At 32.6% G+C, this 15,595-nt stretch overlaps 1 protein-coding gene across 2 annotated transcripts in view; it reads left to right on the forward strand.

Annotated features, from left to right (window-relative positions):
• PPM1A (protein phosphatase, Mg2+/Mn2+ dependent 1A) overlaps positions 1-9,202 on the forward strand; it is a 43,975-nt gene extending 34,773 nt beyond the window's left edge. For both annotated transcript variants that reach the window (XM_039240760.1, XM_039240761.1), the window contains exons 3-6: positions 1,255-1,372; positions 5,495-5,603; positions 7,023-7,080; positions 8,026-9,202. In XM_039240760.1, coding sequence (XP_039096691.1) covers positions 1,255-1,372; positions 5,495-5,603; positions 7,023-7,080; positions 8,026-8,055 — 315 coding nt within the window. In that variant the 3' untranslated portion in view covers positions 8,056-9,202. The remainder of the gene's footprint in view (positions 1-1,254; positions 1,373-5,494; positions 5,604-7,022; positions 7,081-8,025) is intronic.
• Positions 9,203-15,595: the final 6,393 nt, after the last annotated feature.

A 15,595-nucleotide genomic window follows, 5' to 3' on the forward strand; every position in this document is an offset into this window, starting at 1 on the left:
TGTCCCTGTTAGTATGCATAAAAGTAGTAGTATCCATTTCTTGGTCTTATTCTGTAGCTCTTGAGAAATAAATAGTTGTTGCTAAATTCAAAGCTGTTTTCTTGAGAGAATTATCACATTCAGCCACTAGTAAATTATGACTCAGCTTCCACTGTATCTCTTCTGCATTCTACTCCATTTTAAAAATTATTCAGTATACCTTATCATTTGCCACATTTAATACTGTTTTTCTCCTAGATTCTTTTTAATATTAAAATTCTTTGCATGGTTTGCTTAAACTAATGTTATAAAGTCAGTTTTCCCATACATAGGCATCAAATACTTAACATGTAAAAGTTAATTCCAGTTCCTAACAGGAAGAGGAATATGAGGAGGCTACCATTGAATCGAGTATTTTAATTACAACATTTTGAATACCTAGGTGTCTTTAAAATGAATGTACTTCCTAAAAGTTAAGTCAGTTTTTTTAACTTATGAAAGTTAAAAACTGTTTTATAAACTATATATGTATATTTTTACTTCTAATTCCATGTTTCTATTATGAAGCAAATTAATTAGCCCCATAATTTATTATAATTCATTTTATTTTATTTTTTTATTTTTTTATATATTTTTTATTTATTTCTAGGAGATAGAGAGAGACAGCGTGAGCAGGGGAGGGTCAGAGAGAGAGGGAGTCACAGACTGAAACAGGCTCCAGGCTCTGAGCTGGCAGCCAGCACAGAGCCCGACACGGGGCTCGAACCCACGAACCGCGAGATCACGACCTAAGCGAAAGTGGGACGCTCAACCGACTAAGCCACCCAGGCGCCCCTGTTATAATTCATTTTAAATATAAATCTGTCGAGCTTACATGTAACTACAGATCAAATCCTCTTGTAAGGAAATACCACTAGAATTTTCTGTTTTGTTGAGTAAATATGTATGTGTATTCAGGTTAGATAATACTTCAAGTTAAGTAAGCCACCAATAAATGTTCAGAAATATTTTTGTTTTATAGCCTTTTAAAAAAATGGTTGTTGTAGTGTTTCTCCTGTCTTTTGGAGTGTTAGTTGTACTGTATACCATACATACTATTAAGTGTATGGGGGGGGGGTGCCTCTCCACATATGCATATCTTCTTCTCCTTAAAAACAACATGTGTATATTTTTTACTAGAATAAGTATAATTAAAATTGTCTTGGCTATAAAGATTCTCAAAGCCTTAAAGAGCAAGAAGAAAGCGTAATATTTCTCAAACTTTTTTCTTCCTAGGGAAGTCGAGACAACATGAGTGTGATACTGATCTGTTTCCCAAATGCTCCCAAAGTATCACCAGAAGCAGTGAAGAAGGAGGCAGAATTGGACAAGTACCTGGAAAGCAGAGTAGAAGGTGGATCATTTAACAAAAAATAAGTAGCTTTATTAAAGAAAAACCTCAACACAATCAAACTTTCATATTTTAGCTTTTAGATCTTTACATGCCTTTGACATTTAGTGTTTAGTGTACAAAAGTGGGAAAGGGCATTTCTGTAGTCACTGTTGAGATGTTTTTGATTGTCCTATCACAGTTATAATAGAAATAAGAACTAGTGTGGCGCTGTACATTCTGTTAAGGATATTTTTGTTCAAAAAGGCTAAAAAGTGTTTGTATGCTTTAAAATTCTTGATGAATTCACTGGCATGAGTAATTTTATGCCAGGAGGTGTGATTTGTGGTTCATTATGAAGAGCTTGTTTATGATGGTGGTAATTTGAATACCATCTTTCTGTGTAAAGCTATGCATATGAATTTAAGATTTTTAGGACTTTTTTTTAAGTAACTTGAAGATCACAGAGCCTGGTTATTAGCAACTTTCATGTGCCACAGCTTTTAAAAGTTTATTTTAATCTGTTTCAAGGCTTCTTGCCTAAGACATAAATTCCCTCACCTAGGTAACATAGACCTGAATAGAAGATATACTAGGTCTCTACTTGGCAGAAATGTAAATGCTGAATAAAGTCAACACTTCATTGGGAGGTTCCAGGAGTTCCAGGGGTAGATTTGTCATAATTTTGCAAATTATTTTGAGACAATTAGAAAGATGTCTATAACTGTTGAGTATATAATGGCTTTAAACATTTGAAAAAATATAAATGACCTTTTATGCAGCTACTACTTAATATAAATGCTAAGTCTCCCCAGAGAATTCCATTTCACTGCATATATTCAGTAGGCATGTAGATTATGCAGTTCCTTTAAGCAGAAAAACTTAACATGCCTATAAAAGCGTTAAAATACATTTTGGGCTCCTGATGTTATGAATTTGCACTTTAAAGATCTAATAGCATGTAAGCATTGACCTACACACTATTATATCCTGCTGTGCCTGCATTACTAAAATTAAAATGCACTTTAATTTTGTTTTCTCCCTTTTTACTGTTTGATATCAGTTATAATCAGTCTGATACTAGAATCACAATTGGTTTTGATTTTCAGTACTATCTAGAGCTGCTATTTTGTTTTTATTGCTCTCCCCCACTTGATAGTGATATATCTAGTGTGTGTATGTACTATTTAATATTTCATTCATTGGACATACTATTCAATGGCTTTGTTTTCTCACTATGACCCAAGGGTCATAGAATTTTTATATTTTAAATGAATCATTTTGATATGTTATTTATACATAATACAGTAAAATAAAATATTTAGAATGCTACCAGGTTATTTCACACTGGGTCGAACTGCTGGTTAGTGGAAAAATGAAACCGTAAGAATCTGTATTAGGATAAATTGGTATTCGATTTATTAGCACTTTAATTTGGGTGTACATGTTTTCTTATTGATATAAAGAATAAATAGTTTTATTTGCTATGAAATAGGATCACATTTTTGAAATACAACTTTTCTCTTTAGTATGCACTCTTTAAGTTTCTGGTGCAATTCTAAATAATTGCTTTAGATACATTATTTTATGTTACAGTACTAAGTTTTATATTGCTTTTTATCCAGTAAGGATTGCCACCTGAACAGAATTTACATCAATACTCAATATTTTTGATATGTTGAAGTGTTATATTTGTATTTGAGATTATTGTGTCAGAAATTAAATTTTATATTCCTTATTGAGGTAGATTTGATAAGACTGCAACTAGAGAATAAATATATTACATTAATTAAAATTGCTACTATATTTTAAGACATAGAATGTAACTATTTACGTTGCAAAAGTTGTTCTAAGAAAAAACTGCATTCTGCTTCCAAAACAGGCACTGAATATTTATTCTCTTTTCTTTTTTTACTTTATTTCTTTAAATACATGCCTTCAAAATTGCTGTGACTTATTAAACCTCATTTTATTTGCTTTGAATACTTTTGGCTTGTCTGTCCGCACCATAGAGAAAAGGAAAGGCTTTTCAGCTCTCCTATTATCTGTGTCCTTCTCTATACTTGAATCTCTAGGGTTGTGAAAAGATTCAGCCCATAATCTAAACCACATCACTTAAGGTTGTAGTCCTTTTAAGCCAATGTGAGATTGTACTTGTACACATATATTTTTTAAATCTTTGCTGCTGACTGCCCAAACTTTAAAGTTGCTAATTTGGAGATAAATACTAGAATCCCTCAAACTTGGTGTGAAGGGTTGTGGGGAAGAGTAGAATGTGTTGATATGTGAGTATGAGAAACAGATCTCTTATACATATATATTCTTTAGTAAAAATATTCAATCTTTTTACAATTCAAATTAAAATGTATAGTCTAAGCGCAGTTAAAGGAATGTTTCTTAAAATTCATTTTGTTTTCCTTTTTAAAAGCAAAAGAAGCAATGCTAGTATAGTATTAATGGTAAGACAGTTTAAATGTATTATTGTCCCATGTGGAATAGGAGATATTAACTGTTTTTAAAGCCTTACATTAATTTTTTTTTAAGAATTTGCCTTCCTGTAATTTTCTTCGCAATTAAAATACCCAAATATATATTTTAACAGAGGAGATGTAAGATACATCAAATATAGATGAATCAAGGTAATGTTTTTTAGACCTGAAACTATCATTGATTGAATTTATCATCAGTGTTCATTTCTATTGTATTTAGTTATCTATCTATCCAATAATTGTGTTGGCTTAGCAGAGACTGTATGTTAAGTGTATTACAGCTTTAGATTGTGAAATTGTGCAGCTTAGGTAAACATTAAAACCATTTATTTTTGTACAGCAGATTTGCAGCATTAGAACTATGTAGAATAAATATACTAGATGTTAAAGATTATACAATAAAGGAACTTGGCAAACCAAATCTGAGATCCTTGCTTTTTGTTCAGATTTTAGACTGGTTAAAAAAATAAAGGCAAAAAATAATACATGGTAAAATTTGGCCTTAATTCCAAAAGGGCAATTTGAGCCATTTAAAGAAATATGGGTAGCAGTGTCTGTCTTTTAATATGCGGCTTTAATGAAGAATTCATATTTTAAAACTTGATCAGAGGACAGAAGATCTTTATATGCATTGCGATTTTCAAGGGTATTTACAAATTGAGGACTAGAATGATAATTTTATTGCCCTAATCACGACAAAGAGAATCTCTTAGGATAAACATTTAAAACCAGAAAGTTGAATAAAACTTGAACTTTTAAGTTACAAATACCTTTGGTATGATCTTGCATTTAGAATAAATATGCTAAAACTCCAAGATTTCTTGTACTTAGTAGTTTGAGAGTTCTTTAAGTCCTTTGTATGTAATTGTTGGTATTCTGTGGTATGAATAACAGTATGCATCTACATGGCAACACTGCAGATCATATCACTATACCCATTTAGTAACTGGATGCTTTGAAATCACAATTTAAAATGCCGTTGTATGGTTTATCAGATTTTTAAAAATTATGAAATTTTATACTTTTTTCCATTCTGTATGCCTTGTTCAAATAATGAACTAAAGAAATGGTATTATCTATCTATTTATTGCCTAAAGATACTTCAGACAAAAACTAAGCTGTGAGTGGTATTTGGTTCTATAACCTAATCTGCACATGCTACTTAATTATCATTTTGTAAATATAAACATGTAAAAATGATTTGGGTTAGTATGTTATCAATAAATTCCCCTATACTTAAAGGGCTTTTTTCTTTCAGATTTTGAAATTATTTTTTTTAATCTGTGCAAAATTCAGGAAACATGTTTCTAGTATAAAGAGAGGAGTTGACCTCCTCCAAAGTGAACTATTTGGCATCCCATTTGTATACCTATATCCTTGATTAGATAATACATTGATTTTTAACATGAAAAATTTTTCACATTTTTATCTTGTTTATTTTCATTCTTTCAACTTAATCTGAAAAGTATCTCTCTTTTTGTGTCATTTTGTGCATCCCTTTGTCATAAATTTTCAAAGGTCAACTTGATTTTTTTTCTAATACCAGCTTAGAAAATCTCAGATGTGGTAAATGCCATCTTTAAAAATCTAAGTTATCTGTTTCATTTTTCTAAATTAAATGAATAACACTTACAAAAAAAGTACTTCTGATTCCCAGAAATCATAAAGAAGCAGGGGGAAGGCGTCCCTGACTTAGTCCATGTGATGCGCACATTAGCAAGTGAGAACATCCCCAGCCTCCCACCAGGGGGTGAATTGGCAAGCAAGTAAGTCATGTTCTGCATACTCTTAAAATTTATCTCCATACATAAAAATATTAGGTGTTCATTGATCAAATGTGTATTTACCTGATTTCTAAAGTGATACAATTACCTGTATCTTCAAAATGTTTAACCAGCAATTCAGTGTTTTTCATTATTAATGGTGCATGGTGCTTGTTCAGAATAGGTGTCAGAATATCATTGTTTGTAACTTATTACACTGAAGCCTGTCTATAGTAGAGACTTGAGTTACATTGATTTCCTCATACAGCACAAGTATAACATAGTAGAAGAATTTTTTAAGCTAAATTACATAGCACTGCAATTTTCATTTTTATTGCTGCTATTATAATTTGATTTTGTCAATCCCTGGATAATTTAGCACCCCAGGGATAAGCATTTTTCTCTTCCTCCATCTGGGCCATTTTTCTCCATCTCTGATTTTTCCAATGTTTTTGGTTGTTGATTCCTGGTTGGTTGGATTTTGTTGTGAGGGAAGATAGGAGGAAACATTTCTTGCCTTCTTCTGTGTGCATCTCAGTTCATAGAACTGGACTAATTTGTATTAAATATTAAGCTTACATCTTTCTAAGAAATTTTATAAATCAAGCATTTGTACCTCAACTATCCATATAGTTGACCTACAAAGATATATTGACAATTTCCTTGATTTTCTACCGTGTTCTATAAATGTACCCATGTTCTTTATGATCATTTCTCTAAATAGTAATTGTAAAAATTCCTGCTTGAAGCTTTTATTTCTTGGAAACCTTTTCTTCCAATATGACCTTTTTTGAAATGACTGTCTATAAAATTGCTTCAAATCAATTTTGGAAGTAGGGAGGCTATAACTTATGAATATCACTACAGAGTTTTTAACAAAATATTATTCAAAAATTAATTCCTAGACTTGGCAGGGGAAATGTCGTATTTGACATTTTGGTTTTAATAGAGCTTTTTAAAAGGGCCATTACAAAAAAAAAAAAAAAAAACAACAGAAATTCAAACGTAAAAATTTATCCAAATTATGTTACACAGCAGATTTTGAAGTTACTTGTATTTCAAAACTAACATTCAACTCTTAACCAGAATATGTTACTATTCTAAGACTATATCATCATTGCTGATGCATAACCGCATAAGCCAGTTCAAATGAAGTTGACCCTATTGACTGATTTTTTTTTAAACCATGACTTTTAATCTTCTATTAATTGGGTTGGTGGGATTTTACATTTTAGAGTAAATTCACATCTAGTGTAATGTTGGTGTTCAAATATCTTAACGTGAGGATCACTTATTGACAGCAAAAAATAAAATAATTTCTAAATGTAAGATTATCTGACATTTTAATGAGCACCTAACTATGAGTTATTAAGCAGTTCTGTGCTCTCAAGAATTAACTTTCTGCATTTTTTTTAAATTTAGGCGGAATGTAATTGAAGCCGTTTACAATAGACTGAATCCTTACAAAAATGATGACACTGTAAGTAGCATTTTCACTCCCTCTGCTTCCCCATCCCCTCCACCCTAAATATGCATATCCCTCCTACCTGTTTCTGCAGAGCTGTTCACTGTACCCATTCCCTTACACACACCTCTGATTGATTGTTCTGAACTCTGGCTGCACCAAAGTCCTAGTGATTGAGGACAGAATCATGATGAGTGGCCACCTCTCTCAAAAAAGAAGAAAGTCCCTTTGAATTTTCCTGTTTTTTTAAGCCTCTGCAAGCAATCAACTTCAGGTTTGCCTCCACTCAATTTTTTTAAAGTTGCTCAGAATCTTGAATTCTGAGTTTTATAAGGAGCTACAATAGAACTTGAGAATGCCCAGCTCCACTGAATAGTTCTTATGTTTGGAAATACTTTCTCTGAGAACCCTGAAGTATATACTTCATTTAAATACTAAAGTAGAGAATTCTACTTATGTGAAAAAAATGCCCTATTCTCCAGTTAAGTTTCCTGTTAGAATTCTGTTGCAGTATGGTTTACAGAAAAGTGGTAACTTAAAAATCACTTGGGCACAGCTCTAAAATATATATTGCATTATGAAGCCACCTCAAATGTCTTATGACTTGAGGTCTTAATCTCTTCCTGTGTAATAAAAGTTTATAAGAGTAGTGTTCTAAAAATAAATTAGGTTTTTATTGAAGAAAATAAAACAATTTTATTAATTACATGGTTTAGAAATACATTTGGTCAACTTCACAGTAAAATCATATTTCAAATATTTTATTCCAAAATAAATTTTAACAGCTTGAATACTGTTATTTCATAGTGTCACATACACATATTATATACTTTAAAAAGCATGTATCTGAATGTCAACTTTACAAAACCTTATCTTTCTGCACTATCCAGAGAGTAATGTGCTTTGACACCTTTCAGCTTTAATGTAGTTCCTTGTTTTGCTTTGTTTCCTTTTATAAAGGATTCTACATCGACTGATGATATGTGGTAAAACTGCTCATCTAGCCATGGAGTTTACCTTCACCTCCAAAGGAGAGTACAGCTCAACTTCCTTGAACCTTTTAAACATCCCTCCTCAACTTTAAAGAAGGACGTGTGTCATGGGTGAGAGTGGATCACACCAGAGAACTTCAGCAGTACAACAGCTAGCCCAGAACTGATTTTTTTTTTTTGTAAATTTGAGACTTACGTAAACGTGATTTCAAACCATAATTCATGTTGTAAATCAGACTCCAGCAATTTTTGTTGTATGATTTTGTTTTTTGTAAAGTGTAATTGTCCTTGTACAAAATGCTCATATTTAATTATGAACTGCTTTAAATCACTATCAAAGTTACAAAAAATGTTTGGCTTGTTGTGTGATGCAACAGATATATAGCCCTTTCAAGTCATGTTGTGTTTGGACTTGGCGTTGGGACAGGGAGAGCAGCAGCCGTGTCAGCTAGACGCTCAAATGTGCACATGGTTATGGAGAAGAATTCCCAAATCTTACAAAGCCAAATCTCCAGGGAGTTAACTGAAAGCTATCTTCAGGTTCTTGACAGTGGAGTGGGCACTGTTGAGAAAGCTGGTCCCTTCATTTATCTTTTAGGTGGTTCTCTCCTTGTTGCCGGGAGTATTGCAGGTAATGCAGTATATTCATAAGAATATCAATCTTGGGGCTGAAATGCCTTGATTCTTTGCACCTCTTTTCCAAGTCCTTACATTGAATTACTAATTGATAAGCAGCAGCTTCCTACATACAGTAGGAGACTGCCACGTTTTGCTATCATGATCGGCTGGGCCTGCTGCTGTTCCTAGTAAGGTATTCTGAATTCCATTTTATCAATAAAGCTTGATTTAACAAACAAGAAATTTAATCATGTATGTGTAATTCCTCCTTTATCCCGCCCTTTTAAAACACCATGCCATTGTAAGTGAGAAGTTTCTCGTGGGGAAAAATGTTTGTCTCTTTAATTGGGAAATAATGTTACAGCACGGATGGAACTGTTTCCCTTCCATTAGAAAGACTAAAAGATTTAAATCTGTGTTGTTTCTTAATCTCTTTTTTAATGGGTTTCTTTCTGGCTGCTTATTTTTCATTCTGTGTGTATCAGTTTGAATTTGCCTACTGTTTAATTAAAATAATTGTCAGAGCTTGACAATCTAACAGTCTATAGTAGGGGTGTGTGTGTGTGCGTGTGCACGCACGTGCTTGCCACGCGCGTGTGTGTGCGCCTGTGATTTTTTAATTGACCCATGTCTTTAGAATCCAAGTAGTTAAGATGTATTTGTGATTTGAAATAGAGCATGTTGCTAATATTTAGCTGTTGGCCTTTAAAAATAACATTCGAAGCTTAAGGAATTGTAGATATAAAAATAACCTAATTTAATTTAGGCTTAAATTCCTCTGATTAAGCATGTGAAAGTAAGTTTTAAAATCTGTCACATTGAAAAGACTACTGTTTTGTGCCCTTCTGTATTTTTGTCTCTTTAGGTTGACTATTGTATTTATTGCCGTGTAATTTAATCATTCAGTAGGCAGATTCCCCACTAGAAAACTATTAAAATGTAAGATTACAATACAACATTGAATACAAAATCAAAACTCTGTGTATAAAAGGTAGTATAATCAATTTTGTTATATTTGTTTTTTCCCTAACTTGGAAATATGCATATTTGTATATATAGCCTTAAAACTAATGTAAAGTTAGGGGAGTAGTGGGAAAAGTAATGTGAAATGTCTCAGATTTAAGTAGTTACATACCAGCAAAACCTTTTCATTATCCCTCTTATTTGTGAGGCGATTAAATGTAATTTAAGTGTATTTAATTTATATCTCAATCCAGCATGAATGAAGAAAAACAAGTACTATTTATATTTAGAATTTCATAAGTTGGAATTACAGAACCAATTCCATACTTACAAATAAATGCTCAGTGTCTAAATCTGTGGTAGAGTGTGAACTAGGATAATGTTCTAAGTTATGGCTTTGCAAGCATCTCAGTGTGCATTTAATGAATACAGTGCTTCTAGTGTAGAGTGATTACCAGACATATTAGTACTGAAAACTAAATTCCCATTATAAGAAGCCAGGTTCTTAATTTTTTAGGTAGACTGAAGTTTTTAGTTCTAGAAATTTCAAAACCGTGAATTGGATTTTGAGATGCAAAATCATAAATCACAAGTCACACTATGTGATGGGGAGCTATATTTCAAACCATAAAAGCATATTTAAAGCTTTTTTTAATTTGAGAGTTTTTAAATAAAAAAGAGGAAGTTAAGATACTCCTCTGTTAAAATTATTAGTACTGAAAAGAAGCTTGGAAGTGAGAGAAAACTATTAAGTGTTCTCTGAGAAGACGAAATCTTTTACACGAGTCAGCATTGCCATACTAGATACAATTGTTCATTATAAAAAAGGAAGTATACATTATAATAGCAGACTGTGTGTGTTCTTGATTCCTGGGGGTAATGGTGGTGGCGGGAACCAACCACACACGTTTGAAAGGCACTTTTGCACCTCTATGGTGCACTTCATTTTTGTACCACTTCAGTTCTTGCCCTCCCACCCCCTTTTGTGTGCTAATTAGCATCTCAGGGCAATGCCTCAAAATTTTTTGATGTGTTGTATGTTATTTTCTTTGGAGGGTGAAAGTTCTTTTGTGATGATAATATACCATTCAAAATGTACTTTCATATAAGTGTTTTCTTAGGATGAATTCAATTTGCTGCTTGTAATAGGAAATTCATTTTGTGTAGCAGACTCTTAACCCTAACATTAAAAAATTTCACTGGTCTCTTAATGTTTTAGCAAAGTAAGCTCTCTTAATTTCCACTTTGTTAAGGTATATACTTTTACAGATAACAGAAGCAGTTCTCAATATTAGCATTAACTTTACAAAAATCCAAATGGTATTTTCTTATTTAGCTGTAGAACTATTTCAAACATTTTTAAATATAATGCTTGCTTCTAGAATGCTATGCAATTAGTATACTGCTCCAGCCACTTATATTTTATTTTACTACATTAAGAAATTTGGATTAAAGAATAAATTATGTAATTCAAATAATCTGAATTATATCAGCACTTTTAGTGATCATCTATCTGACCACATACTAATTCCACTAAATAGCTTTTCTACAAAACCTATTGTTATCTGCAAAACACCATTCTAGGCAAAGTACCTTGGAACTATAAAGAAATGACTAGATCCTTGCCCCCAAGGAGTTTACATTTGGGTAGAATTTATAATCTAATGTACGTTAATATTATAATTGAATTACCCCCCAGAAAATAGTTATGACCCTCCCACTACTGTCTGCCAGATAATTTTTCTGAACGAGGCAGGTCTCTGCCCTACAGAACTCACTTACGCTTCCATTATTCACTTGAAAACTCTTCCGTGTATTTTCCTCTCCCCAAAGTTAAAAATCTCATTCAAAAGAAAATTTTGCTGAGCATAGGAATAAAATTGGACTGATGAGGCTCAAATCTATTCAGTATGCTTGACTACCTTTAACAAATGGCCTATTATTCTTCCTCCTATATATATAGTTTCCTGCTATATACATATAGCTTAAATTTAAGAAAAAATCTGTTTCTTTGAAGCACACTGCCATTGTTAATATCTAGTTTTAGCCAAACAATTACTATTTGTGTTAATTTTTAAAAATAATTTCACTGCCCATCTTTACTGGACAAGTTCATGTGAATTCAATTTGTAGTTTCTGAAAGAGCTGACAAAGTTGGTTACAGGTTTTCTTTTTTGTTTCAATTTTGAATTTCATGGTGTATACTTTTAGTTTATAAAATTTGAATTAGATGTGTAAGCCTGTAATGTTTTGTTATTGTGTACAGTATTAGGATTTGGTGGTAGAAAATATGTAAATATTTCAGTACATAAGTGTTTTTCTCTTTTGAGGTTTTTCTTTGAAGGAACCTTAAAGAGTTTCATACTTTTGCTTGCAGATACTTGAGATGACCATTTTGTAATTGAGTGACCTAGTCTTCTCATTAGTTTTTCTTTTAGGCATTAGGAAGACTTCTTTATGGTTTAAAACTTTAGAAGCCTAATTTTACTTTATTTTCTTCAATAATGTGCCATGAGTTTTGGATTGTATTTTCAAATTCTATATTACTTTAGAATATGCTTGAAATATTTAAGGATACATTTTCTAAATGTTGCAAGTATAATACTATATTCTTTTGTTGGTCAGAATATAAGTCTCAAGTGTTAGTTATTATTGATAATCAGAATGCCGCCAGAAATGAGGAGAGGCATTGAGTTCCACTTGATTGTCAAATGAACATTTCTACTTTTGTTCACCTTCACTCATTCTTTCCCTTTTACCTGCTTTACGTATTAACCTAGTGGCCTCTGCTCTCTTGTTTTTCTGATTATATTACCAGCAGGTATGCGCCAACTAGAAAAATTCAGGTGTATTAGAATCATAGTTGACAACTTGTATTTTATTAGGTGAGGGGAAAAGTTGTTTGAATAGATATAACAAAGAAAGAAGTGACTTTTTCCCCCCTCCCTTATCCATCATGAAATGTTGCTTTATTTCCTCTACCACCCTCTTGGTGGTGGTTATCTCTCTGTCTCTTTTTCAAACATAGGCAGGCCAATTCCATTTTCTTGAGAAAGAGTTCAGTGCATTACCTCACCAAGGCCAATTACTACTATATAAAACTGGGCTGAAAATAAGAAAATTTGGGAGATGCCAGTGAGGAGGACAGAGAGGATTACTCTTAATTATTGTAAAAGCCACAGAGAGGTCTTTCTCGAACCAGGTTGTATATTAAGAACTGTTACATCAACCGCCAAGAACCAACTTTTGCTTCTTCAGATCATTTGATTTTTCCATCAAGAGAGATAATGATAAAAAAAAAAAGTACTTCTGCTTCAACTTAAAAACAGAAAAAATAAACGCAAATGTTTATCCACCACGAAACCCAATCCTTTCAGTCTTTTAATTGCTCCAAAACTCAGTTTCTGTTAGCTTTCTCATTGAATTAAATGTACAGAATTTAATGTTTTTCCTTTCTTTCCATAGTCCCCTGGTCCATTAAAAGGCATTGGGTAACATCTGTGTTTGTATTTTACTCCCTGAAGTAAGGTTGGTGTAGGAGATTGTAGCCGCAGAACAAAATTAGTAATATCTCAATCAGGTATATAGTGAGTGCTACAAATTCATTTTAGCAATGATGCTTATTAGGTTCCTGGGCCTTTTGAAATTGATGAATCCTAGGAACTTCCTCACCCAGGAAAATTCATATAATGTACCTACCTCCCCAAAGTTTACGATATTGGAGGGGTTCATCAGCCTTTTTCCTTCAAGAAGACCATAAAATATATTTCAAGGGTGTCAAAATAATTTGAATAATTTAAGGAAGGGTTTAACTTTTTAAGAGAGGAGGTGAATGGGAGCCTCGGCTAGAAACTGATATTAAAAGACCCATTTTAAAGGCTGTATTTGGGGGGAAAGAATAATTAAAGGTGAATAAAATAATATTTGGACCAGTTTTGGAGGATAACATCACTCTTAAGTTTGCCACTTTTGAAACTTCACGGAAAAGAGGTAAAATGGAAATTAAAAGTGTGGAATGTTTCTGACCTGCATAGTGCATATATAGTATATTCACAAGACATTGAACTGTCCGATCTCACTCAGGTTTTAAAATTTTGAGCTTCCTGGTTTTAGAGTTCATTACATGTTTAATTCGCTTCACATTCTAGGAAATTAGGTATTTAACATATGGCCATCAATGTACAGGATTAATGGGATTTCTACTAAAATGTAACAACCATGAAAAGATTAGCTTGTCTCATTTGTTGCCCAAATTGGCTGTTAAGTTACAGCTTACTTAATTCCCATTTGTGGGAATTTTGAAACAGAAACCATTGTCTTGCTTGGTCAGCCCTTCACTTAAGTCAACAGCATATCTGCAGGAAGGTATCTTGTGTGTAGTAATATGCCCCAGTAGTAGTTGGTTTCACTCTTGAAATGACTTATTTCACTTAATTTGTATAAATGTTACAAGTGGAGAGTCCATGTTAAAAGCATGTTGTATTATACATACGTTCATTTTTTAAAAATCTATAAATGTAAAACTAATACAACTGCAGAAATATTTTTCCTAAACAGTGTATAATGAAATTCTCCACAGTTAACTCACCCACTGTTTGCTGTTTATGTGATCCAAACTTTTAAGGAAATTCCATAAATGTATATTTTGTATTATGTACCATTTTCCTGGTCCAAAGAAAACATGTGAATTCAGTTCTAACTTTGAGAATGTACTTTTTGTTTTCAAGTCTGTTGAAGAAATTGCATTCAGCCTGTGAATGGTTGCAGATTGTATGTGAGATGAAAAGTCGAAATAATTTCTAGTTTGCAAAACTGGTGCCACTAAATAAACAGGCAATTGCATAATACGTGTGTATTTATGATTGATTGATATTGCAAGCAGCATTTTTGTTCTGCCTAGAAACTTGGAAAATTTGAAGTTATTAGGACAAATTAGGATTTTTGCTCAACTGAATTTGGTTAATTGGCTAAAGAAGATAGAACTGATAGTCTTTTCCCTTCTTGATTTTAGGAGTACTGAAAGCAAGTTTGAATTGATGGTTATTTTCATAAAAACATTCCAGAAACAAAAAAGTTCTTTGGCAAGAACATTCCCATTTGTTTTCTTACAGATGATAAATATTTCTTACTCTCTTGAAACTTGAGATTAGGAATTGGAAGTGGTCTGGAAAAGGACTTACCCATTTAGTATCCTTGGTGTAGTGCTCACTTCATAGTGGGGTGTGTGTGTGTGTGTGTGTGAGTGTGCGCGTGCGCGCGTGCACTTAGATGCTTCTGCTAATTCTGGTATTTTGTATTACCTGTGTTCATGTCTGAAAGTCTGACTTATTTTATAGGCTTGCATAATTAGAGGGATTTTAAAGTACATTGAATTAGTGATGTAAGTGAAGTTCTAGGAACTGCAAAGCCTTAGTTTTGCGAAATGTATATTGAAAACATGTTAATTAATTAAAAGTGGCAAGTCTTTGAAATAAGGAGGGTTGAGGCAAATACGTTTATTTGGCTCACATGTTATGAGTACGTGTTAACGTGTCAATGTACAGTTTTGTGTCCTGGGGTTTTGTCTTTTGTAATTATTCTTTTAAACATTGAAGGTAGGGTTTTTAAGTGAAAACTGTTTATTTCAGTTATTTTTTTTCTCTTTAAGCGATTATTTACCAAGAAACAAATATTGGGATGCTCTTTCCTTGTTATCACTTAATTGCTTAGACTGAAATTCCCATTAAGTCACAGAAATTTTGATTCTAGGTGAAAAATCTGTTCTTAAGTGAACTGCCCCAGAAAAGCTTAGCTTACATGCCCTCATAGGACTTTATTTGTTGCAAAACCAACCACTTGTAAGCAATTTGGGCTCAGCTGCTGCATGTTGTCTAATGAGATTCATATTAATTTCTCTCATACCTTGTATGAGGTGATTCAGAGTATCTAGAAAGCTTTTTATGAGATTGTTTAATCGT

The sequence above is a fragment of the Hyaena hyaena genome, unplaced genomic scaffold (genome assembly GCF_003009895.1).
Source record: "Hyaena hyaena isolate Hyena2069 unplaced genomic scaffold, ASM300989v1 scaffold_181, whole genome shotgun sequence".
Classification (NCBI taxonomy): Eukaryota; Metazoa; Chordata; class Mammalia; order Carnivora; family Hyaenidae; genus Hyaena; species Hyaena hyaena.